The following is a 27,519-nucleotide window of genomic DNA, read 5'->3' as shown; positions in this document are numbered from 1 at the left end:
GCCCCCTCAAAGACATCTACACCCCCACCCCCGAAATCTATGAATAGGTTAACTTACTTATTAAAAAATTGCTAATGTTATTAAGTATCTGGAGATGGGAAGATTATTCTGGGTTAGGGGGCCTCAGTGTAGTCACAGGGTCATTATAAGTGGGAGGCAAGAGGTTCAAAAGCAGAAGAAGGAGATGAAATGATGTGGCTGCATTGATGCAGTCTGAGGATGGGGAAGGGAACCATGAACCAATGAATGCAGGCAACCCCTATAGGCTGGAAAAGATCAGGAAACAGATTGTCTCCTAAAACCTCCAGAAGGAACACTTTCCTTCACGCTTATCTTAGACTTCTGATTTACAGAACTACAAATGAATGTATCTGTTTCGTTAAGCTATTAAATTTGTGATAATCTGCTACAGCAATAGAAAACTAACGTATATGGCTTTAAAATGCCCCAGACTTTAAAAAGTCACAATAAAAATAATGAAATTAAGTTTTAGTCCAAGCAATCATGTAATTCACACTAAATGCAGTATTTCACACTACAAGGAGCATTGATTTTAGAGTTTGATGCCCCAGAATTCAAATTCTAACTCTGCTGCTTACTGGTTTTGTGTGACCTCAGTCAAGACATCTCTGCATCTCATCTCACTCACATACAAAATAAGGATAATATTGACATCACTAGGTTGTGGGGATGAATTTAATTACTACATGTAAAGCATTTAGCGTGGAGGTTGGTAAACTCCAGGGCTGATAGAGGTCAGAAAGCATAAATGAGGGTCCTGGACGCCCCGTCTGAAGAGCCCAGAGGCCACTGAGCCCTGGCCAATCGCTTCCGTGTGGGGTAAGAGTCAAGTGCTCCCGGACATCCCATCCTCAGTCTGGAGAGACTGCCAAGACAAATTTTAACATGAGATTTCCCGGTTTTTAAATGTTGACTTCATATTGTTTAAATATTCCCTTTTTTAAATCACGGAAAGCAAAGCTGAATTCTTGTCAAATTTCGCCCATACTACCCTTCTGCGGCCTCTAACCAACCACGTGTAGGTAGTCCCTGTTGTTCAAACCTGTGAACAGTGATGGCCCGAGACAAGATGTTTTTGGTTATCCTTACTCTCCCCTTCCTCTTCGCTCATGACCTCCATCCCAGATTGTGTTGCCATCAGACTGCAAGGATGGGGTTCGCTCTGGACCTCCTGGGCCAAACAGCTCTCTACAGCCAAGATCCCAGGTTTCCAGGTCCAGGACAGTCCTGGGTCTGCAGAGGCATCTCATCCCATCTATCCAAAATCTGACCTAGCCTGCTTCTCAGCCAGCAATGAGTTTGAACAGAAATCCAGAGAGCTAAAACCTGCTCTGGGGCTAAAACTGCTCCAAAAAATAAAGTCTATTAATTTTTAAAATATAGTCAGAAAAGAAAAAAAGGAAGGGGAAGCTTGTTTAAGCAGGAAACCACTCTTTAGTCCTTGGCAGCAACAATCAGCTTAGACAATTTAATTTGTTTTGTATGGAATAAGAAAATAGCCAGACTGTCCACTGAAGTTTAATTTACAGGAATCAGCAAAGGCTTCCCTATGTAGCATCAACCATAGTTCGACAGGCAGGCATGAGAGGTACTACTGTGGCTAATTTCAGGAGTATGGTCCACTCTCTGTGACTGTGGGCCAGTCCATCAGCCAAAGGATAAGGTAGGAATACAGAAACTACAACCACAAAAAACAAATAAACAAATGAAACTTTTTAATCAAAATTACTCAAAGCATATTTCTTTGCTTCATCCAGAAAGGAATAGTCTTATATAAGATACAATGAGACTATATACTTCAGTTTTAAAAATAATAATTATAATTTTTTAAAGTCATTGTAGGTAGGGATAAAATTTTTTCAAAAAGAACTCAATGAGAAATACTCTTTCAAAAATGTTATCTAATATGATGCAGTCAAATGCTCTACCACTGAGCTATACCCCCTAAAAATGACATCGAATGTGATGATGAACAAAAGGAATGAGAAATGAATAAGCCTGGCATGTGAAATTTCTGAAAACTTAGTCTAGAAAAAAGATAAATATAATTATGCTTCAGAGTTTGAAATGATGAAGAAAATTCCCAACCACACTGGTTTGGCAAAGGACAGAGACATAATCAAGGCACTTCCAGCATCAGGGGCTCATCGTAAGAAAACCTGCAGGTAACTGGACCTGAAAAGCCGTTCGGGGGACAGAGGCATCCCTGGGAGCTACTTACTTCCTCTGATTCTTGCTCACAGTCAACATGGCTTCATTTCTAGTGACTGCTACGCATATCTGCTCTGGACTCCTCTCACTCCCATCTACTAACTTCCAGGTCCAAATTCCAGAAAGAGCAGCCTGCCTGACTTAGATAACAACCACTGTTGCCGCTGGGCAGAGCCTTCATACCACCGCCATGGTCACCAGCCTGCTGTGGGCGGGCTGCCTCCCCCCGATCAGGCACCCAGTTGGGTGCACAACCAGTTACCATTTCTGCTTGTGATGCAGTAGAGATGGAGAAAGCATGTCAGCTAAAAGGAGAAGTTAGGGCTAGATCGCATACTCTTTTAAATACCAAATAGAAGACGAGACTGAAAGAATTCCCCAGTTTTAGGTGGGAGGGTATAGCTTAGTGGTAGAGCGCATCCTTAGCATGCATGAGGTCCTGGGTTCAATCCCTAGTACCTTCATTTAAAAAAAAATTCCTCAGTTTCCACCTACTTTTTTAAACTAAAATCTTGAGACTCTAATGTGGATACAGTGAGTGTTTCGGCTATATATATATATATTTTTTGTAGTTTACGTAATAAAATATTTGCACAACTCAATTACATCAAATTCTGTTTTTCGGCTTCTTTCTGCTAAAGCTGAGCTGATTTGTAGGAAATTCCATCTTGCTTTCTTTCCTGATCCTTGCAACCTTTTTAAGGAAATAGAAGCTCCTGAATGTGCCACATACATCAATGCTGTGCAGACCTAAAAGAGTTACTATATCCCTTTTTGGGGGGGAAAAAAAGATAATTTTAATTTACCCCAGTCTGGCTAGTGGAACATTTTGTGTTTACATTGCATTTTCTTGGAGTCTTTATCTAATCCTCACAGAAATCCCCATGACAAAAGTGTTTCTCATTTTATGGATGAGGAAACTGTTACAGGAAAGCGACTTATCCCCAGTCACCCAGAGATTAGTGACGTAAGGATTAAAGCTCTCTCCTTGGTGCCCAACACCAGCAACCCACCACCACATTCCTTAAAACCTGCACCTAAAATGTGTTTTCTAGATGAATTAACTCCAACAAAAAAGTCCCTGAAACTAAGCATGACACGGAGAGAAGGCAGGATTTCCTTGATCCCGACACAGCACCAAAGCTACCTTAGATGGATCTGTTCTCTTTTTTGTTTGTTGTTGTTCATTTCTTTACCTGTGATGATATATCTTTAAGCAAAAAATCTGCCCAAATATAAAAATTCCTTCTTTTATATTTGGGACTTTTTAGCACGTTCAGGCTGACTAGAGGAACTCTAACCTCTGACCAGATTCAAGGACCCCATCCCGTCTCCCTTGCCACAGTCCCCAGGTCCCCTGTACACCTCCAGCAATGGGGCTTTCCCTGCCTCACAAAACTGTGTATTCTGCTGTTAGACAAGTTTAGTTGTTAGACCATTTGGGGTTTTGTTTGCTTGTTTTGTAAATTCCATTGATGGACCCTTCCTCTCTCTTCTGGAGTGAATATATAAAATAAATCTATTTTCTTTCCTATTTAAACAGCCCTTCAAAGAATTTGAAATAACTGCTAGGTCGCTAGTTAGTTTTTAACACGTTAGCCAAAGAACTTAAGTTCCTTAGCCATTCCTCCTGTAGGATGGTTTCCAGAACTCTCACCTATTCTGACTCCTTCTCCTCTGGATTTTTTGCCCCCTCTGGATTTTTATAGATTGCATGGATGCTTCTTAATATAAACCATTCCGTGTTTCTGTTCTGTGGCATTTTAAGGTGCTCTGTCAGATTCCATTTTATACGCATTGCTATAATGTTTGTCAAATTCCTCCGTGCCCTTTGACAGTCTGCAAAGATACAATGAAATTTCAAGTGGGATCAAAGATTAAAACTATTCTAAGAACATTATGTGTTCTATCAACTACAAAATTAACCACAAGCTGAGTCAGAAAGACAATCTTTGGTGCCAGAAAATAGCCATTAATCATACACTTCTTAAAAGTGTGTTATTCATTATTTTAACTCCAAATGTTCATTCATTAAGATGGGAACAATAGTGCCACTTATGCATCTAATCAAAGGACTCAGACTCAGCCTTTATTAATTCATCTAACATCTAGAACTCAGGTACTGTTGGTGTCTAATTAAAGGAGGTTTGTTTTTGAGACAGAGCCCACAATATACGTGGTGTTTCAAGAGTTCGAAATTTAACTAAGTGATATTATCACCTGCATCAAACATCCCAACCAATGAAAGCATTTTCAGGCCCTCTTTTTATATTCTTCTGAAAAATGAGCCAGTTAAACCAACGCCTATTTAACGACCTTATCCCCAAATTAGGTTCTTTCTTTGAATCCCTCCTTTTCCAGCCATTGTTTAGTGCCACTGATAGCACGTGGAAGGTTAATGGCTTTCTGCATCAATTGTTTCCTCTCTTGGAGAGGGAAGCAGGTGCTTCACACCTGTGCAGGTCTCCACCACGCGCAGCTCCAGGGGAGTCAGACAGGCGGGAAGTGTATCACAGAGGCCCAGGGTGAGATGCTGCCAGGCTGGAGACAGAATCAGCCAGGTGCGTGCAGGGCAAACCCAGCGCTCATTCTTGTACATTCAATAAAAGCAACAGTATCAGAACACTTTGATGTCTGCCATGGGCACACATTCCAGGGCAGGATGGGGCCGTGTACTGATGAGATCTGGCAGTTGCTATGCAGTGCACAAAGAGCACAGCTGGCAGAAAGTTTTATTCTATCCACTGGGGCAGTGACAAAAAGGGGAATCCTGTTGTCCATGCATGAAGCTGGGAAGCAGTACAACGCGCAGTTCGCAAAACTTCACCCAGATGCCAAAGCAAGATTTGCCATGTATTTTAGTTTCCTCTTTCATGATGAGGATGATGCAAACAGTCGGACCATCTGTTCCCACAAACAAATAACACGCTGCATGGAGAAAAAGACACCCACACTGACTGTAGTTGATGGAGATCTTTTTGTTTTAAGTCTTCGTGGGTATTTTTTAAGTTGTTTTGCATTGAATCCAAGAATAGGAAATAACTGGTTTCTCATCTTCATCAACAAGCTATAATTGAGCATTTCTTTTATAATTAAAATGCTTATCCACAAAGCAAATTTGGCTATAATTAATTTCTAAATAGCCTAGATTTGTCATAATAGAGGCAGCGCCATTTTCAAAGGGCTTGGTGATGCCTAGAGGAGACCTGGTGAGATGGGATAAATCTACTTAGAGTTAGTTTAATCCAAGTGTTATCAGGATAAACAAAAATTCCTTATTAGAATGGAAGAAAAGAACTATTGCAGAACAGTTGGTCTGTAGTTGGTACTAGCAGAAAGGTAACACCGTACTGTCATATGTATGCTGTGACTTGAATGAGTGATGAAAGTCGTATGAAACAGCTTAATTCATGAGCCTCTGTAAGAAAGACTCACAAAAAGCCTCTTAAAGAAAATTCTGATTTACAGATTCTGCTTGTTTTATATTCAGGAGGGGTTTTTTTAATCTGAATTCTTTTACTCATTTTTTATGCTCTATTTCAATCCTAATATTCTTTTGGGGACAGGTGTTCCTAGAAAATGTAAGTCCACCTAATAGTTCATAGTCCTTTTTTTTTTTTTTTTTTTTTTGATCCAGACTCCGATGAGGAGCTCATGTTAACCCTAGATCCTCTCCATGTAAAAATACATAAACAACATACAGTTTTAAGAGTTCCAATCCATGAATGTACTGGCATCCACGGCCAGAATTTAAGAATTGTGTTTTAAAATATTTTACAGTGATTGCCCCCAATATTGGCAGATATAGGAAAAATACTTGGCTGTCACTTTCTTAGGCACGATGTCAGAAATCTGAAAAATGACTGAAGGCCAATATTTTGGGAAAATATGACTGGACTCAAATACGTAGGGAAATTAGATCCTTCTCTCTTATTTCTATCAAAAACCTCTTAGTAAAAAATGATGTAAGGAAAGTGTGTGTTTCCTATCTTTCAGCCAAAATTACTATAATTCCAAAATAAAGGTAGATGAAGATATATATAATGAACAAAATCATCTTGAGAAAGCCAGGGGTTTAAACTTTCTTATTCGTAAAATTTTTAAAACTGGAAGTAGTGACTCAACTTTATAAGTCCCTTTACTCTTGAAATAGGCTCCCAAAAAGTTTAGTTCATTGAAAAATTTTAGATGGATCATAAGAATTTTCATACTAAAGGATTTGTACAGTGAAAACCTTTGTAAAGTAAGTGATCATTCTCTGATTTATCATTTTTGCAATCTGGATTTTCAATACTGGTTTGGCTTAAGATTTTAAAATTATAATATACTACAATAAAATAAGAATTATGATTTGGGCTTTGGTTTCAATTTTCTAAGCACAGTACATTCAATTAAAAATAAATTAGAAACTGTGGATGATGAATTAAATTGTATTTATTCTATTCCTTTGCTCTCTCTATATTTTCTTTTTATATTAAACAATTTACTTTCATTAAAATCTTCTCTAAAATCCAAATATTTACCAGTAAATTGATTATTCTCTAGGCAAATTGCAATTTAAAGTACATTAATTGGAAATTGTACTTATAGGCTTGAAGGGAGAAATTTTATTTTTGGACGGAAAATGAAGCTAGTACATATTAGATTGCATTGCTTCTTCAGAAAAGAGGTCATAGCTAAAGATGATGAAACCAAGAGCAAAGATTTGATTTCATTTAAAAAATCAGAATGCAAAATCCTAAAACAATGCCAATCACATCATTTCTGCCTAATTTATTTTTCTGCATTTTCTGACGCCTCAGTTTCAGCCACATATCATGAATACTTTAGCAGAACTGAAAATGCCTTTTGAATGATGACTCCCTATTAATTTCAGCTTTGCTAATATCAAAAAGAAATATACCATGTGAACTTTTTGTTACATAATACACAAAAATTTAAATATAATTTTACTTGAATTGAATTGCATGCTTTTAATTGGAGTATAATTGATTTACAATGTTGTGTTAGTTTCAGGTGCACAGTCCTGTGATTCAGTTATAAATATACATATACAGGTATATATTCTTTTTCAGGTTCTTTTCCACTATAGGTTATTATAAGATATTGAATATAGTTCCCTGTGCTATGTAGTAGGTCCTTGTTGGTTATCTGTTTTATAGATAGTAGTGTGTATATGTTAATCTCAAATTCCTAACTTATCCTTCCCCTCATCCCTTTCCCTTTTGATGACCATAATTCATTTTCTATGTTTCTGAGTCTATTTCTGGTTTCTAAATAAGTTCATTTGTATAATTTTTTTAGATTCCACATAAAAGGATACCATATGATATTTGTCTTTCTCTGACTAACTTTACTTAATATGATTATCTCTAGGTCCATCCATGTTGCTGCAAATGGCATTATTTCATTCTTTTTTATGGCTGAGTAGAATTCCATTCTGTATATGTAAATATACCACATCTTCTTTATCCAGTCATCTGTCAATGGACATTTAGGTTGCTCCCATGTCTCAGCTATTGTAAATACTGCTGCTATGAACATTGGGGTGCATATATCTTTTTGGGTTAGAATTTTCTCCAGATAAGCCCAGGAGTGGGATTGCTGGATCATATGATGTAAGCATAATTTTTTATCAGTTTGAAGGTGTCCTCCTGCCTAAGGTCCCACTTTGTTTATCCAGAATCGTAGGGGAGGAGTTCCTGAGAAGACTATTCTGGAAAAAGAAGCAGCATCTCTTGTGATTTATATTGTCCAATAAAGCTGTATCAAGAGCGGCATATGTTCAATCTATATCTTGTTTCCTCTCTACAGATAAAACCTCTGAGAAAACTGCACTCAGAAATCAGACTGTAAACCCTGACTCTCAAAATCCAGCAGAGTCAACTGGAACAAAGCCAGAGCAGGAGGACATGGGGCCTGGGAAAGAAGGCCTGGTCAGGTGAGAATTCAACAGAACACATAGTACTGCACTGAAAAATTCAGACAGCTATTCCCCACTTTAGCTGAGCAAAGGTTAGGAGAACTACGGTAGTCACATAATACAGGAAAACTGAGCCAGAACTGAAAGGTCTTTTCTGTCCAGTTCTTTGTCCCTTACCAACCAGACATGACCATAACCAGGATCTGTGGGCAGATCAGTTTGCTATAGGCCAAATCTCACCAACAAAAACATTGTAGTCACATGTCTGTGTCATTAATACCATCTCGAAAACAGCCTACATATTTACTATGCAGGCATGAATTTTAAAAAGAAGTTTGAAGAGAATGTATGAATCTTCTCTGAATTCACAAAGAAATAACCAGAACAATTCTGTAAATATTTTATTGTTTCAGAATATTGATTATTACTTCCGTTCACCTGCTAAAGAAAGTATGGTATGATAACCAAGAATCATTATAAAAACGGATAATCTTTATGCTACTTAAGGAATACATTTATATAAATACTTCCTACAAAATTGCTGGAAATCTCACAAAGGAGTTGGCAAATTCAATGTGAATCAGTGAATCCACAATAAAACCCAACTAGGAGCCCCTTCTTCTTGCCACTTTTTGGCATGTTATTATTCACCTGCTGATCCAATTTGAATTGCTTAACTCTAGTTAATGTAATTGCAATAGGCTTATAAGACAATAAAAGCAAAAAGAGTTTTTACAGGCAAGAAGCATTGTCATTTATAAAGAAGCCAAAAGGACCTACTCCTCCCCAAACCCCCTTTCCCATTTCTCTCTCAGCAGCTCTACTGCATTAAACTGTGTGCTGCCAATAGGTGTCACCATGAAAATCTAGGACCTGGTGTATTAGACTGAACAATAGGCATCAGAAAGAGTGCTTTTCAATGAACACAAATTCGACTGTATACAAAAGTAAACACAAGCTCACTCTACCACACACACACACGCACAGTTTGACAAAAACTAAACCTGACATATTATTTAGACAGAGAGAAGATGTGTAAGCTCTGGAGTAAAGACTAGGGGTAAGTAATTATTTGTATTATTTCTATAATTGTGGTGTTTGCAGATGGTTTACGGTCCTGTTAGTGGATCATCGTTATCTTCACTTCGCGGGTAAGCAGCCAAGGCATGAAGAGGTTAATTAGTTTGCTTATAGTTCAGCTCAGCAAAGATTAGATGGCAAAAGACTCAGATCCCCGAGTGGAGATTTTTCCTCCCTCCCACCAATACACTCGCCTTTATTCATCAGTTTAAACTTCTGAGCTGATCTCTCTTTCTTGCGTTTATTTTGGTGTATTTAATTGTTTGTAATAACCAGGGAGACAGGTAGGTTGTCAAAGGACTGAATTGGAAGCCATAACTAAGGTTTTTTAGGGACATATCCCTCTTAACCCATATCCATCCCCAGGGTCGTACCTTTACTCTTCTGAACTAGGAGAAAGGAAACATTCCAGTTACCCAGAAAACGGGTCGTATCTCAGAACACAGAACTCCTGGACATGGCCTTGTCCATCTCCCATGTGTTTTCACGTGTCCTCTCCCAGCACACAGCTCCTTCCCTACCTTAACCATCTCTCTGTTCCAGTCACACCGGTCCCATTTCTGTCTCTTGTACTCATGAATTGATTATTCTCTGTAGTAATTGATTGCTCTTTTTGCAATGTAGGCAGCAAAGTCACCTGAGAATTAATTGACAAACTTAGGAGACCCAAACTGGTTTAAAGCTCTTAATAGCTCACGCTATTCTTCAAGGTTGAGGGAGAACCAGCTGCATTGAAGGAGCATCTTAAAAGGGTCACTGGAAGTTCCATTGTCACTTTTGTCTAATATGACCAGGAATCCTAATGCTCCATGCAGGACCTACCCAACTTCCTGTTTTGATTTCAAAGCCAGTAATGGTACCACATCTAGAATCCTAGATAGCAGAGTTTTTATACATAACTAGAAAATATCTATGATAAAATGTCTTTCTACTGAAAGTGTTATTTCACAATAATCTCAATGAGTAAAGATGATTTTGGTATTTGCAGTTACTAAAAATCAACAACCTTAACGTTGGGCAAGGCCAGCTTTTAAAATGCTTGTTCTCCCTGAAAAACAGTGAAGATCTGATTGGTTGCAGTCACTAAACATAGATGCTGTGTGAGGGACTGATTCTCCCCTCAATTTTTTGAATTGAAAAAAGATTATTAGTAAATAAAATTTGAAAGTATTGTTTGTTTGTTTGTTTTATCCTAAGTGTGTTCACATTATCCTGGGTTGAATAGGAATTGTGTGTCTGGGCTGGTCCATATGTACTCGGGAGATTATGTGTTGTGGATTTTTCTGTCTCTGGGTGTGATATCATTGACTTGTCCTTTTGTTTCTGTCATACTCAGCAGAAGGTAGGCGGAGGCGGATACCAAGAGAACCAACAGGTCACATCGATATAGATTTAGATATAGGTACAGGTATATATAGAAAGAGACATAGATATCACATCAGGATATACAATTTTAAACAAGATTATATATATATATATATATATATATATATATATATATATATATATATATAAAATAAAGGAGATATATATAAGAGAGATATACATTATAAGAGATTATATATACATGTATAAGGAGATTGATTATAAGGAATTGATCACGTGATTATGGAAGCAAGCTAGAGACCCAGGAGAGCTAATGGTGTAGTTCTGGTCTGAGTCGGACAGTCTTAGAACCAGGAGGACTGATGGTTTAATTCCAGTTCAAAAGCTGGCAAGCTCAAGACTCAAGAAGAGCCAAGGTTTCAGATTGATCTGAAGGCAGGACGAGATGACGCCCCAGCCCAGTCAGGCGGCAGGAATTCCCTCTTGGAGGGTCAGCTTCTTTGTTCTATTCAGGGATTCAAATGATTAGATGAGGGCCACTGACATTAGAGAGGACGATCTGCTTTACTTAGTCTGATGCTGATGTTTTCCAAAAACACCCTCACAGACACAGAATAACCTCCAACCAAGTAAGCGGGGACCCTGCAGCCCCGTCAAGCTGGCACATAGAGTCAGCCATCACACCATCTCCATTACTCAAATAAGCGAACTGAAACTGGACAAGCCCTGGATTTCCTGATGCTAAAATGCAGTCTTCTCTCACTATTTCACACAGTCCTCTCATCTTATCTACAATGGACTGAATTTATGTTCCCTTAAAATCCATATGTTGAAGCCCTAAGTCCTCACATCATAGTGTTAGGAGATGGGGCCTTAGGGAAGTGATTAAGTCATTAGGTGGACCCCTTATGAATGGAGTGGGTGTCCTTACAGAAGGGACCCTAGGGAGCTTTCTTGCCCTCTTCTCCACCACGTGAGAATACAAGAACCCTGCAAACCAGAAGAGGGCTCTCACCAGAACCCAGATAACCCAGCACAGTGATCTCAGACTCCCAAACTCCAGGACTAAGAAAAATTAATTTCTGGGTTTTCTGTATGCCACCAGTCCATAGTATTTGTTATAGCATCCTGAACTGCGTAAAATATTACTCAACCCAGACTCAACCAAAAACTCCTTAACATAGAACCTCTGTGCCCTTGGGCATACATAATAATGACCTTTTCCTTTGTCTTGCCCCAGAATAGAAATCCTAATGTCAACTATTTACAAAGTTGGGTATCCTGTTTATAAACTATTCCATTGTCTCAAATATTGTTTTGTAAGGATAAAATGGTATGAACATATGCATAAGCCAAATTCACATATGTCTATTTAGTTTTTTATATAAACACAAAACAAAGAGGTGAGTAAAGTGTACACTACTATTATAAAGATGTGAATTTCATAAAATAAAAATCACTTCTGTGGTTTTTCTTAATCTTTCAATGATTCTAAATAGATCCTAAAACTAATTTTCTAGCCACGGTAATAATACTTACCTCAAATTCATGTCAGCCCAGGAAGAAATTTTTTTTTCAAGGTATTTATTCACATGTATTACAAGTATTACATGTCCCCATTTCTGACTGGAATCCATTTGTGTTAAACTAGCTTTATTTATTCTTCTTATGTCCTTTCAGAATGTTTTCTAAATTGTTTATCCAGGAGGAAAATATCCTTTGCAAATCTTCCCAGAGAAAAGCAAGCAATTCATTATCTTGTCAGATGAATCACTGAGCTCCTGAAAGACACGTGGCTCACCCCTGGAAGGTCCCATCTGATGCCATTTGTCCATTACCGAGAAAAACAACCCTTTTCTGCCATTCCATCTCAGCCCATTCTCATTTTTTAATATAAAAAAGTGTATTTTGATGGACACTAATGAATAGCAAGCAAAAGAAGATGTGTTTTGCCTGGAAATGTCAAATAGCTATGTCTGAAAAGGAATCAGAGTTGAATGCCTGATAGGTTAAGTGGTTAAATGATGAACAAGCAAACTGAGTGAAACGTTCCATGCCCATAACTGGGGAGCACGGCAAGACTGACTGTTACAGTGTAGCATGTGGCTTTTCATCACCATTGCTACCAATAATACGGCGCAGGAAGGTTATTTCTCTCAATAGTCTTCTTTGTTCATAATAACAATCAGTCTCTATTTGGGTGGTTTTAAAATAGGCAATCATTTCACAGCAGGAACAATGAGAGCCGGAGAGATTTCAGAATCTTATCAGCACTCATAAACACTGGCGTTTATTGTCTTGTAGCTCGAAAGGCAAGAATCACTGCAGTCAAGATATTCAAAAATCCACATGCAATTTTATAGTTGAAATACAAAAGGAATGTCAGCTATCAAGTTTACAAAAATAAAATACAATTTATACTTCAATAATACGTAAGCTGGTAAAAAAAATAAAGTCAGCTATACATTTGTCAGTTTGTGGGATGCATGTTAAAAATGATGCACTGTTACTTTTAGCCCCAAATTAAAGTTTTCCTCTGTGGTAAGCAATATTTATAATTAGGCATTGCAAACACTTTTAACAACAGATCGGCAATTCCTCTTTAATAATGACTCGTAACATATTTATTTCTAGCAATGTGGCAGACTAAACACTTGTAGAAAATTCTTTGGAGAGAATGTAATTTAAATACTAGGTATTATTAACTACTAGATATAAAAATAGATAAAAAACAAATTTTTCTATATAGCACAGTGAACTATATTCAATATCTTATAATAATCTTTAATGAAAAAGAATATGAAAGTGAATATATGTATGTATGTATATTTATGACTGGGACATTATACTGTACACTAACATATTGTAACTGACTATACTTTAATTAAAAAAAAAAAACTAGGTAAAATATAAAACTTACATTTGAATGCATGCCTGAGCTGGTGAAAAATAAATTCTACTGGTAGAAAGTTTCAAGAATTGGTATTTGCCCTGAGGATTTTGTCCAAATTGTACAGCCTAGATCTGAGTTGAAATGTGTCACTAGTGAAACAAAACCTGGGGTTAAGCTGAATGTAAGAACAGGTAAGAGACTCTTTCATAAAACTAGGATTCCAAAGGATAACTCATTGGGAGGTAACTTCTACCTCAGAGGGAAACAGTTTGTGTAATAGTTGTCTGCGTCCTGGATCTGAGTGGAAAAAAAGGAAAGAAATTTAAAATTGGGGAGGTGGCAGTGGGGGGAGGAAACTTGGAAGGCTAGGGAAAAGGAAGGGATGGAAAAAACATTCTTAGCCATGAGCCAGTATTCAAATACGTCTGGAGCTAGAATTCTTATGACATCGACATCCTGAAAAAAAATAAGGCTAAGAAAAATATTTGAAACAATTAAGTTTCAGAACCGAGACATCTGCCAAAACCCAACACAATCTGGAAGAAAGCGAACTTTAAAACCAGATTTCAAAGTATCCCTAGAGAGAAAGTTCCAATTAACATGAACTCACAGTCAAAAATTATTAAACCCATGAGGAAATAAATCACTGTGAACAAGGCAACAGAAACAACAAACTGAAAATCAGACTCTTAAAACCTACAGATGATAAAATTATCAAAACAGTGTATAAAATCAGCATGTTATATACATTAAAAGAAATGAAAGAGAAGATTGAAAATTAGGCAAGAAACAAAGAACAAGAAATTGTCAGGATTGACAAGACATTTTTGCAAATTGAGAAGAGTGTCTAGAAATGAAAAATTGAATCTCTAAAATAGAAAGTCAGTGAGCTGGACAGCAAATTAGACAGAATTGAAAAGTTATTAGTAAAGTAGATGACAGATCTGAAGAAATCATCCAAACTTCCACCATTAAGAAAATAGATGGAAAGTGTGAGAAAGAAATCAAAATCAAAAGCATGAAGGAAAGTATAAAAAGGTACAAAATGTATATATAATCAGGACTCCAGAAAATGATAATAAATAAAATGGCTGAGAATCACTATTCAAAGAGAAACAAATAATCTTCAAATTCAGTAAGCCAAATAAATGTAAATAAAATGAATTAATTCTAAATATATTCCAATTTTGAAATCCCATCTATCCCTTCCCACCCTCCTAAATATATTCCAGTGGAACTTAAAAGTAGAAAAGACAAAAGAAACAGATTTTTAAATTAGCCAGAAAGAACATACAGACTGATTAAAATAGAAAAAACTAAGTTTATACTGTATAGCACAGGGAAATATATTCAATATCTTATAGTAGCTCACAGTGAAAAATAATATGAAAGTGAATATACATATACACGTGTATGACCGAAGCATGGTTCTGTACACCAGAAATTGACACAACATTGTAAACTGACTATACCTCAATAAAAAAAACAAGAGGGTAAAATATAGATGTTTTCAGTCAAGCAAAAATGAAGGGAGCTTAGAAAAAATTTAATGTATATTTCAGGAAAATAAAATTATTTGAGGAGGAAAGAGGGTAGCCTGGGATCAGTCAGAAAGAAAAGAATTTATTCTAAATATTTCAAGAAGAAGTAATTAAATGCAGGGAGTTCTGTAGTTTAAAAATTGTTGTAAGAGGTAGGTGAGCAAACTTCAAGGGTGGAGACTGAAACCCAGGAATTAGGAAAGTGCAGAAAGTAGCTGCCAAATCCACAGCTGCCCCTTAACTCCGAAGCTGGACACTGGGAGTAGAATAGAGAGTAAGAAGAAGGTTCTGGAAGATCTGCCGCTTTTGATACTAACAGCTACACATAAAACAGATAAACAACACGTCCTTCTGTACAGCACAGGGAACTATATTCAATATCCTGTAATAGCCTATGATGAAAAGGAATATATATATATATGTATAACTGAATCACTGTCTGTACCCCAGAAATGAACACAACATTGTAAACCAACTATACTTCAATTTTTAAAAAGAAAAAAGAAAAAAAAAAGAAGAAGATCTGCTGCATCTGAGGAAGTATGTTCTGCTCTTCTTCCAGATGAGAAATGAATTGTGTTTCCTTTCAACGTCCAAATCTCCTACAAACGTCTCTCACTGGTGGAATCTAAATCAAAGCCTTCCTGGCAAAGGAGTCTTAAAAGTAAGTCTCCCAGGCCTTCACCACTGCAATAACGTGGGAGAGTATAAAAAGGAACAGAAATGCTACTGATTGGGTTTAAGAAGTAAGTGAAGAGATGGCAAGCATGTGAATCAACAGAAATATACATTGACCCCATGAAACAATTACAATGATGTCTAAACTGAGGGTAAAAAATGAGATGGAACTAAACTATTCCCCTCTACAGCAGAGTGATATTATACAAAAATAATAAGAATTTGCTTATTTTTATAACTTCTTAATTAGACAGGCACATTAAAATATATTTGAAAAACACTAAATTAATTAAAACAGCATTTAACCTCCATAGACTAAGCTTATTTGATTTTAATACTATAAGATGATAGGTGAGAGAGAAACTCACAAGCATTTCTGTCCATTACAAATTAAAGTTGATAATTCCATGCTCCCAGAATGGGTAGTTTAAAAATTCTTCTTTTTGTTTATTAATAGATTAAATATTTTAAAATTCATTAAGGAGACAGTATATGTTATTTTCATTTTTTGTTTTTATATATTTATTTTTGAAGTATAATCAGTTTACAATGTTGTGTCAATTTCTGGTGTACAGCACCATGCTTCAGTCATATAGGAACACACATATATTTGTTTCCATAGTCTTTTTCACCATAAATTACTACAAGTTATTGAATATGGATCTCTGTTCTATACAGTATAAACTGGTTTATCTATTTTATATATAGTAGTTAGTATCTGCATATCTCGAACTCCCAATTTATCTCTTCCCACCCTCTTCCCCACATGGTAAACATAAGTTTGTTTTCCTACATCTGTGAGTCTATTTCTGTTTTGTAAATAAATTCATCTTTTTTTTTTTTTTAATTCCATGTATGAGTGATATAATATGGTATTTTTTCTTTCTCTTTCTGGCTTAATTCACTTAATCTCCAGATTCATCCATGTTGCTGAAAATGGCATTATTTTATTATTTTTTATGGCTGAGTAGTCCATCATATAAATATACCACAGCTTCTTTTTCCAATCATCTGTCGATGGACATTTAGGTTGTTTCCATGTCTTGGCTCTTGTAAATAGTGCTGCTATGAACATTGGGGTGCATGTGTCTTTTTGAATTAAAGTAATATATATTTGAACAACACAAATTAAATCTAAAGGGCATTTAGAGAACCCTCATATCCTGTAACTGAAGAATGCAGTTATTTCAAGCTTACATAGAACATTACAGAAATTCACAGTACACTATGTCCAGGCTGTAAAGAGATTTTACACTGTAAAATCTCCCAGGAGCACCTTAAAAATATAAATATTTGAGTTCTAACCCCAGTGATAACTGGTTTTATTGGTCTAGGGTGGGTTCTAGGCATTAGTGTGTCTGAAAATCTCTTAAAATAATTCTAAGGTCATCCCGAATGAAGAACCATTTCAACAGAAGGGACCATTTCACAAGTTGAGATCTAAAGTAGGTCTCAGTAAATTTTAAAGATTTCACATTGTATTTTCTAACCACTATGCAATAAAGTTAGAAGTTAATTTTTAAAAAATTAAAATTTTGGAAAAAAACTCACATAACTAACATTTAAAACACACATTTAAGTGACCCTTAGGTCAGCAAATAAATCATTAGTAAAAATTATTAAATATTCAGAAAGTAATAACAATGAAAATATTACACACAGAACCTGTAGAATCATAAAATACCATCAGGTATTTGCTTTTGTTTTTCTGTTTTGGATTTCTTTTTTCCTTTTCCTTTTTTTTTTTAGCTAGAAAGTTGATTATAAAGTTTCTTGGAAGAACAAACAAGCAAAAATAATGAGAAAAACCCTAAACAGTAAGAGTAATGGAAGTGGTAATAGTCCTACCAGATATTAAAACCAATTTAAAACCTCTGTAATTAAGAAAGAAAGTGTAGTATTGGCACATGAATAGATAAACCAATAGATAAACTAATAGAACAGAATAGAAAATAAGGAAATAGATCTAACTGCCTATAAAAGGGAAGTGTATGATAAAGTTGGCATCTAAAATCAGTACAAACAAGGTAGATTTAAATACGTAGTATTAGGGTAATTGGGTACCATATAGAAGAAAAAGTAAAACTGGATCTGTCCCTCACGCTGAGGATAAATGTCCAATAAATCAGAGATTTTAAACCTAAAATAGCAAAAGCATACAAGTATTAGGAAAAAAGGTGCAAATTCTTCCATAACCTGGAGAGGTACATTAATCCTAAAATGTAAATGCAGAAGCAAAAAAGAAGAGCTTAATTAAAAAAAAAAAAGACTTTGCATTACAAAAATATATGTATAGGCTTAAAAAAAGAAAGAAAGAAAAAATCAGCAAAATATCCAGACATGAAAATTCTCCTTGCTACTTTCTTTGGGAATTGATCATTTTATCGGGGGATTAAGATAGATAGATAGATAGATAGATAGATAGATAGATAGATATCAGAATCACTTTACTATACACCTGAAACTAACATTGTAAATCAACTACACTTCAGTAAAAAATAAAAAAAAAATTTTTAAAGTTCTGGAAAAAAAGATACTTCAATGTCATTAGTAACCTAACCAAGCTGACAGTTTTGTGATATATTACTACTATAATTCCATTTTCTTAGGCAGAAGACCTAAACAAGCAATTCTCCAAGACATACAAATGATCAAAAGGCACATGAAAAAATGCTCAGTATCACTAATTATCAGAGAAATGCAAATCAAAACTACAATGAGGTATCACCTCACACCAGTCAGAATGGCCGTCATACAAAAATCCACAAATGACAAATGCTGGAGAGGCTGTGGAGAAAGGGGAACCCTCCTACACTGCTGGTGGGAATGCAGTTTGGTGCAGCCACTATGGAAAACAGTGTGGAGATTCCTCAAAAGACTAGGAATAGACTTAACATGTGACCCAGGAATCCCACTCCTGGGCTTATATCCAGAAGGAACCCTACTTCAGGATGACACCTGCTCCCCAATGTTCATAGCAGCACTATTTACAATAGCCAAGACATGGAAACAGCCTAAATGTCCATCAACAGGTGACTGGATAAAGAAGAGGTGGTATATTTATACAGTGGAATACTATTCAGCCATAAAAACTGACAACATAATGCCATTTGCAGCAACATGGATGCTCCTGGAGAATGTCATTCTAAGTGAAGTAAGCCAGAAAGAGAAAGAAAAATACCATATGAGATCGCTCATATGTGGGATCTAAAAAACAAAAACAAACAAACAAACAAACAAAAAAAGCATAAATACAGGACAGAAATAGATTCTTCTTTTCAAAATTCAATACCAGAAGCACCATGTACTTAATTAGTAGCATAGAACAAAATCAACATGTCATGTAATCCCAGGAGTGAAACAATGATCCTGACATGCAATACAGTGCAATCTAAAGTTCAAAAAAAAAAAAGTAATTATGAGATTATATATAAGTGTATAATATAAGCTTATATAATATTCATAGATATTTTATATATATATATATATTATTCACATACATATATTATGTGTATGTATATTTGTTGGCAATTTACCTGCTAAGCCTCCAGCTATGCTTTCTACTTTTAAAAGTCATGAATATTGTGCCGGAAATCAGATGTGACACACCAAGATGGAACAGACTAGTGTCAGACACAGCTAGAGCGGTTTACTGGTAGCTGGTTAGACACGAGTCAGCAGACAAAAGACAAAAACTCTATAAATATGCGTCATTGCCCTGAGAGAGAAAAAAGCCTACAGAAAGAGTTTGGGATCCTAGTTAAATCACTTCACTGTTCATCGTAGAGAGATGACCAGTCAGTCACCTGTTGCCATAGAAAACCAGAGCAGACAGAACGTGTATCTACTTTCTTTTTTGGCACAGAAGGAAGGAAATTAGACAATTTTTGTATGATTTTATGGCAGCTAAATTATGACATCTGGGAAAAAAAAAAAACAGGTCTTCTTATTTACCTAGCAAAGTGAAGGGAACTATAGAATAATTGACGGATTGATGGAAAGTTTTTTAAAATTACGCAAGCAGACAAATTCAGATGACTATGAGGCAGGCAAATAATACTCCTGAATAAAGCGCGTGAGACGTGGAAACACAGAGCAAGCACCAGGAGAGACGGGGAGGCAGAGGTGAACTTGAGCTCACCTCCAGGTTCTCCCGTTCCACAAGGAGCAAGTCCGGCGGAGAGCCACCATCTGGAAAAGGGAGTCCCATGATGCCAGCATCCTTGGATTTTTCAAGAAAACCCCAAGGTGAATACTACCAAAACAAATGGAAATTCTTTTAAACTATAGGCCTAACAAAACACAGCCCTGGGTTATCATACACAGTGGTAGTTTACCACCTCTGCCTTAAAAGAGTAGGCTAGCTCTAAACAAGTTCACTGATAAAAAATATAATTCCATGATAAAGTTAGAGATGCGATCTACAGGAAAAGCATTCATGAATGCTGTTCCCAATGTAAAGCCCACAGAGGACAGAGTCCACACTGTAAGAGTACTGTGTGGATTTTAATGAATAACTTTGTGCACTTCCTTTCAGTACTATTTTTGTTATTTTTAGGATTTGGGTTTATATTGTACTTTAAGATATTTCAGCTATCTTTTGTCTGACATTATTTAACAAGCGGACTTCCACGTCAACAGCATGTTTTTATAGGCAAACTCTTTAATGCAGTTATGATAGCACAATTATGCCTCAGCACCAAGAGCCTAGAAGAGAGGTTTGGTCGATTCTATTTGAAAGTTCACTGGCTGATGGAAGCTGGAAGAGCTGGTTCAGACAGGTAAAATGGAAGCTCCCTATTGTGAGAGAATAGCTAGATGACTCATTGTGTTTTTTAAAATATTTATCTCCTTAGGAAGAGGAAAGTGATGGGTATGCCAAGGACTGGCATTAGCAGGAGACAAGAGCAAGATGGGACAAAAGAGTAGAGATGGGGTGGGGAGGTGGGGACCACCCTACCTGGTGACAGTAGCAGACAGAAGAGCTGAATGAATCGGGAAAGGAAAGAAAGAGATTCTCACCTAGGGAGAGATGGTCTCAGCCATGGGGAACAGCAAAACTGGTACAGTGATTTGCAGCGCATGGATTTTCAAGAAGCAGCAAAAAAGCCATGCAGATGAATTGAGGGAAACAGCCCCATAAGCATCCTAGAAACAAGCTGGCCTGTGGGGCTCAGGATGGGCAATGGAAGCTTATCAGACACCCTCACACACTCTCCTCCCTTTTTGAGGAAGGAAGAGACTTGAATGTTCCAGCAAGTCAGCAAAGGTGTGGGGAGAATTACTCATTTGCTAACTTGAGGCAATTGCCAGAGGGGTTGACAATTCAATCTCAAATGTTGAACACAGTGTCTGGCACTTGCTAAATGCTGTTGAAGATAATTGCTTTGTGAATAAGATATTATGTGCTTTATTCTACTCCAGGTAGATTCCCAGAGGGTGACTCACAAAGTGAAATGTATTTGTATTTTTTAAGTTTCTGATAAATATTTTATGAATAGGTATAGTTTAAGGCTTAAATATTGTTCTCATTTTAAGTATACGAAGTTTTCAATTACGGCTGTTTTTGCGAGACATGAAATGTCTTGATAGTTTTTCCTTAACATGAAATGGAACATCTTAATTTATTGTTGCCCTCTTCTGGCATCCCATAGTATCAGGTCAGTTCGTTATATAATGTAAAACGTGAAACTGAGAGCTTGAATGTCCAATGACCCTATACCAATAAATGTTCGCCCTAATTCTGCAGAGACGAGAAATAGTCTCACAACTAGTGAAGGTGCCAGCCGTCGGCCACCTGCTGAGCCTAATGATTCATTTCAGTCTAACTGTTCACATGCGACCGTCCACCAGAGTCCTCATTTGGGCATCCAACTCACAGAAACAGGCCAGTTTGAGCCCAGCCAAGCCCTGGTCATGGTAAGACACTGACAGACAATAGAGAAACAAGTCTGCTCTGTAGGAAAAAGCAGCAAGGGGACAAGTTGACAAAGCAGCATGGATCAGAAGTTCCACAAGCTTCCACCACCAAGTGTAACATGTGTCTGATCTGTGCCTTTTTTTTTTAATTAATAGACTCTTTTTTTAGAGCAGTTGCAGGTTCACAGCAGAATTGAGCAGAAAATACAGAGTTTGCACATAGCCCTCCCCACCCACACATATATACTCCCCTACCCACAGCATCCCTCATCAGTGTGGTGTATTTGGTACAATCGTTGAACCAACATGGATGCATTATTATCAACCAAAGTCCATAGTTTACATGAGGGTTCACTCTTGATGCTGTACATTCTTTGGGCTTTGACAAATGCATAATGACAAGTAGCCACCACTATAGTATCACACAGAATAACTTCATTGCCCTAAAAATCCCTTGTGCTCCATCTGTTCATTCCTCCCTCCCTCCCTCCTTCTCCCCAAACCCCTGGAAACCACGATCTTTTTATTATTTCTGTAGCTGTACCTTTTCTCATTTGGTTGGAACTGTACAGTTTGTAGCCTTTTCAGACTGGCTTCTTTCACTTAGTAATATGTGTTCTAAGTTTCTTCCGCATCTTCCACGGCTTGATCTTTTTTTTTTTTTACTACACATGTATTTTTTAATTTACATATACATACTATTCGTTGTTTCTAAGAACACTGAGAGCTTTAGCTGTTTAAACTTACATGACTATCAAAGAAATAAAGCCAACCACAAAATAAGAATTAATTTTAAAAAATGCATACGCCCTGCCCTTTTTTTTTAATTGAACTGTAATTGATTTGCAACGTTGTGTTAGTTGCTGGTCTATAGCAAAGTGATTCAGTCATACATACATGGTTAGATATACATTTCATTTTCATTATAGGTTATTATAAGATATTAAGTATAGTTTTCCTATGCTATATAGTAGGACCTTATTGCTTATCTATTTTATATATAGTTGTTTGTATCTGCAAATCCCAAACTCCTAATTTATCCCTCCTCCACACTCCACCCTCCTTCCCCTTTGGTAACTGTAAGTTTGTTTTCTAAGTCTGTTTTCTAAGTCTGTTAGTCTATTTCTGTTTTGTAAATAAGTTCATTTGTCTCATAGATTCCACATATAAGTGATACCATATAACATTTGTCTTTCTTTGTCTGACTTTCTTCACTTAGTATGATAATCTTTAGGTCAAGCCATGTTGCTGCAAATGGCATTATTTCATTCTTTTCTATGTCTGAGTGGTATTCCACTGTACATATATACCCTAACATCTTTATCCAGTCATCTGCTGATGGACATTTAGGTTGTTCCCATGTCTTAGCTATTGTAAATAGTGCTGCTGTGAACATTGGGGTGCATGTGTTTTCTGAATTATATTTTTGTCCAGACAGATGCCCAGGAATGGGATTGCTGGATCATATGGTAATTCTATTTTTAGTTTTTTAAGGAACCTTCATAATGTTTTCCATTATGGGTGCACCAATTTACATTCCCAACAGTGCAAGAGGGTTCCCTTTTCCCCACACCCTCTCCAGCATTTATGATTTATGGACTTTTGAATGTCTTCATTGGACATCTTCATTGGATCTGTACCCTTCATCAGCCTTTGCTCCTGTCACAGTGGATGAGCCGAACACACGGTGTTTCGAGGCTGACTCCACTCATGAGCTCATCCCCCTCACCTACTCAGAATGTCACACTGGCAGTGTTCCCTTTCTCCTGCTACATGTAATTTTTTCTCTCTCTGTTGGATCACTTCTATAAGCGTTAAACATGTTGTAGTATTTCTCATATTTAAACAATGGCAACAAAATGCCTCCCTTAGTTTCACGGGAGCGTCAGCCATCATCCTATTTGCTCCCCTCTACAGCACGTCTCCTCAAACCAATTATCTGTATTCACTTTTTCCACTTCCCCTCCTCCCATGTCCTCTGGATTCTGTTTCAACCAGGATTTTATTCCTTCATTCCACCAGTTTATGTCTACATTTTTGAAAGTTTTTATTGGTTTTATCCACTTTTACCAAAATCAGCAATGCCCAATACACTGCTGAAGCCAATGGTCAAGCCACAGTTCTGCTTTTTCCAACCCCTCAGCAGCAATCCAGGGTTGATTGCTCACTCTCTCCTTGAAACACAACCCTCATTTGGTTTCCCAGATACCTCTCTCTCAGACCACCCCCCTCACTGTTCATTGATGTCTCCTCCTCATCTCCCCAGCCCCTAATCTTGGAAGGTCCCAAGCACAATCTTCGGACCCCTCATCTGCCCTTCCTACATCCCCTTAGTATGTGATTTTACCTGGTCCTATGGCTTTAAGCAACACTGACACCCTGATGACTCCCAAATTTATATCTCCAGTCCAGTTCTCTCCCCAGAACCTCAGTTTCAAATACCAATTGCTTACTTAGTATCTCCACTGGGTGCTTATTAGACATGCCAAAATGTACACATCCAAAACCAACTCTTAATTTCCCTCACCTCTTCCAAATCTATTCCTTCCAGTCTTTCTTATGTCAGTACAAGGCACTTCATTCTATTTTCTCAAGCCAAAAATTCACCCAGTTCTTTCTAGGTTCACATAGCCAATCCAATAGCAAATTCTGTTGGCTATTCCTTTGGGATATACTCAGAATTTACTACATCTCAACATCTTCACTGCCACAACCCTAGTCCATCATCTCTCACATAGCTATTGCAATGTCCTCCTGTCCACTGTTTGCACCCCTATGATCTGTGTTCAACAAAACAGCCTGGGTGACCATGTTGAAAGGCAAATCATCTCTTTCTCCTCCAGACTCTCCAGTGGCTTCCCATTTCATTTTGAGTGAAAGTTGAAGTTCTCACAATGGCCTACAGGGCCTTACATTATCCCCCTCCCCCAACCTCTCCACTGCTCCTCAAACCTTAGCTCCCACCACTCACACCCTCACCCTGACCCACGCACGCTGGAACAGTCTTCCCTCAGATCTCTCATGACCTCCTCCCTCACTTCTGCTCAAAGGTCACCTTACTGGAGGGACGTTCCCAGACCATCGCGTAGACAATCACAGTCCTTTGACTTCTCAGCTCCCTTATTCTGACTTGTTTTTCTTTGTAGCATTTATCATCACCTCATATATTCTGTATTTTTTAAACGTCTATATTGTCCATCTCGCCCCAACAGAAGATAAGATACTTCAGAGAAGAACTTCTATAGTCCCAATGCCAAGAAGAGTCCCTCGCATATAGTAAACCTACAATAAATAAATGCTGAATGAATGAATGACTGAATGAGATTCCCCCCAATTATATAATTGTGGCAGGAAGATAATGTTTTTTCCCATAAATATTTACTTCATTCTTAAAATTCTTAAATTTAAAATATTGTCAAATTAATTTCTCTTAAGTAACTGCACATCTCCTTCCATGAATATATTTAATCAAACTCCATGTCTGATTTTACAATATTTTTAATCACAAAATCCGTCCAAAGTCTTTTTCAACGGCTCAGAGCAAATTCACAATTTAATATGCTTGTAAGCCAGTTGAGGTCAAAAACAAAATTGGACCCTCATGCTTTTAACTGATTCCACAAGTACAAGAAGTAAAAGTTACGCATTTGATTTCCTGTTGACAATTGTTGGTTTTAACTGCAATCATTCGAATGACTCACATGACAACCAGATTTGGAGACAGCACGGTAATCAGGTGGTGATTGCCGTAGGTTGTTCACCTCCAGAATCTAGGACATGATTTAAGACTCAAATGAAAAGAGAATGATGGTTAAAGTCTGGGCTTCAGTAGGCATCTGCCCGTGTAACAAAAGCACTAGGCTATGGGACACAGTGAGCCTTCTATTCAAGGCAAAGCTAATTGGAGAAAAGGGTCTCCTTCCCCCAGGATTAAGATAGAAATGGCGGCCGCACTAAAGAGCTCTCAAGGCTGCTGCACTTTTACCCACTTGGAGCTCAGTGCAGTGTTTTTCTCGCACTAATGAGCAATGCATTTACTCAGATGCTTTTAAAATTAGAATCAGAGGATTTTTTTTAAAGTAATGAATGTTTTGCTTAAATCGTACCAACATGTGTTTTGAAAGGAACTGGAAATGTAACATATGGTTCACGTAGACTTAAATAGACCTCGTTCAGACATTAATCTGTGGGGAAGAGGGCCTGCTTGCCTACTTGCCCCCCTTAAGCACAGCAATTTTTACTCAATTATCAATCTATTCCTCTTAGATCAGATATTTGGTTTTAATAGGAACTGAAAAAGTACTTCACTCCTTACTTTATTAAGACAATTTTGAAAAGATTCACTGAGGAATATAAACCACAGTATGGAAGGAACTGTGGTCTGATTAACAGGCAATTTATACAAACAAGTACAATGAAATTCGCATATTTAGCTCACTCTTAACACAGGGCCTCAATAAAGAAAGTTCTGAAATTAACAATTCTTGCTCATCAATGATGTGGTGAAGACTCAGCCGGGTGTAATAACAAGTTTCTGTCTTGGATGCTTCAAATATGCAGCTGGTTCTACATCATCCTTTTTTCTACTCCATATCTCACTGTGTCTACACCACGGGATCAACTCCATGCATTGGGGCAAATACACATGTAGGAGGCCCAGCAATTGAACACCTCACTGCCCACCGGAGGCCAAAGCCTCCGGCACCATATGTAAGCCATCCGTGGCTCCATCCCCAAAGCTCTGAATCCTTATACACTCATGTCAGGTATGTCCCTGGTACCCAAACAGTCCTCAGTATTTGGATTTGATAATATTTTCTGTTTGTAACCAGGAAAGGTCTTCTGTTTTCAGAGGCTTACATGATCAGACTGGGCCCACCCAGATAACCTCTCATGTTAAAGTCTGCAACCTTTTGCCATTAACATAACATATGCCCAAGTCCAGGGATGGACAACTTTGAAAGGGCCACCTTTTATTTTTATTTACCTCTGAAGTTTATCCATTCTGGAGAATTCAAATAGTTTACTGAACCGTAGTCTAATTTTGGCAGGTAAGTATAGTCAAGAAAACTTAAAGCAATGACAATGAAAACTTTCCAAGACCTGAATTTTAATTGGCCCTGAAAAAAAAGCTGCCTACTCACTGACAGAAATACATATGAGAATTCTGCTCAAAGTGAAATATTGGCAAACAACTTCAGCAGAATTAATTAGAATTCCTAGGCAACTTGCTTCTTCCAAGATGCTTTTTGAGAAGTTTGGGGAGGGGTTTACAGTCTGTGGACAGCTTTAAATGCTTGGGCATGTGTAAATTAATTCCAAATCTAATTTGAACTCTAATCTGTCCTTAAATTTAGCTGCTAAGACCACATTTCTAGTTCCTGGCTTGCTAGTGACCCCAGAATGAAGGAGACCTGTTACCCCCTGTCATTTGCTTGTACAGATGATCCTCTACATTTAAAAAAAATAGAAGTCATTGGTTGTTTGAAACTCCTAATGCACTTTGTTCCATTGTAACAATGTTAAAAGTAGCACTTAGATGCCAAGGCAGACCTACAGAATTCAAATTAGATTATAATTTACTTCAGACCAGTGCCGCTTGGAAAGAACCGCAGAACGAATCTGTGAGAAGCTCTATTCCAAGTTCTACGTCGGAACACGTCGCTGCTGACACCCCTAACACAGAGCTCCCCGTTCAGCTCCCCCCAGTGTGGGTGAAATCAGCTAGAGATCAACCCACGGGAGAGGGGCCTCCAGGTCCCCGAGGTGGTTCCAAAGTCTGGGCAGAAAGGGCCTGCAAGGAGGTGGCAAAGGCCACAAGGCTTTCTGTTTGGGGGGATGAGGCAGGACCTCCCACCCAGGCAGCTTCAAATAAGCCTAGTTTCCAGTGATTTATGTTCTCCTTTTCTTCTCTGCGAACCTATTCC

The 27,519-nt window shown here is 37.5% G+C and overlaps 1 protein-coding gene across 1 annotated transcript in view; it reads left to right on the top strand.

Moving 5' to 3' along the window:
• CNGB3 (cyclic nucleotide gated channel subunit beta 3) overlaps positions 1-27,519 on the top strand; it is a 109,666-nt gene that overhangs the window by 7,251 nt on the left and 74,896 nt on the right. The window contains exon 3 of the mRNA XM_010979349.3: positions 8,047-8,173. Coding sequence (XP_010977651.3) covers positions 8,047-8,173 — 127 coding nt within the window. The remainder of the gene's footprint in view (positions 1-8,046; positions 8,174-27,519) is intronic.

The sequence above is a fragment of the Camelus dromedarius genome, chromosome 30 (genome assembly GCF_036321535.1).
Source record: "Camelus dromedarius isolate mCamDro1 chromosome 30, mCamDro1.pat, whole genome shotgun sequence".
Classification (NCBI taxonomy): Eukaryota; Metazoa; Chordata; class Mammalia; order Artiodactyla; family Camelidae; genus Camelus; species Camelus dromedarius.
The sequence above is the reverse complement of the archived record's forward strand: the minus strand, read 5'-3'. Positions and strand labels throughout refer to the sequence as shown.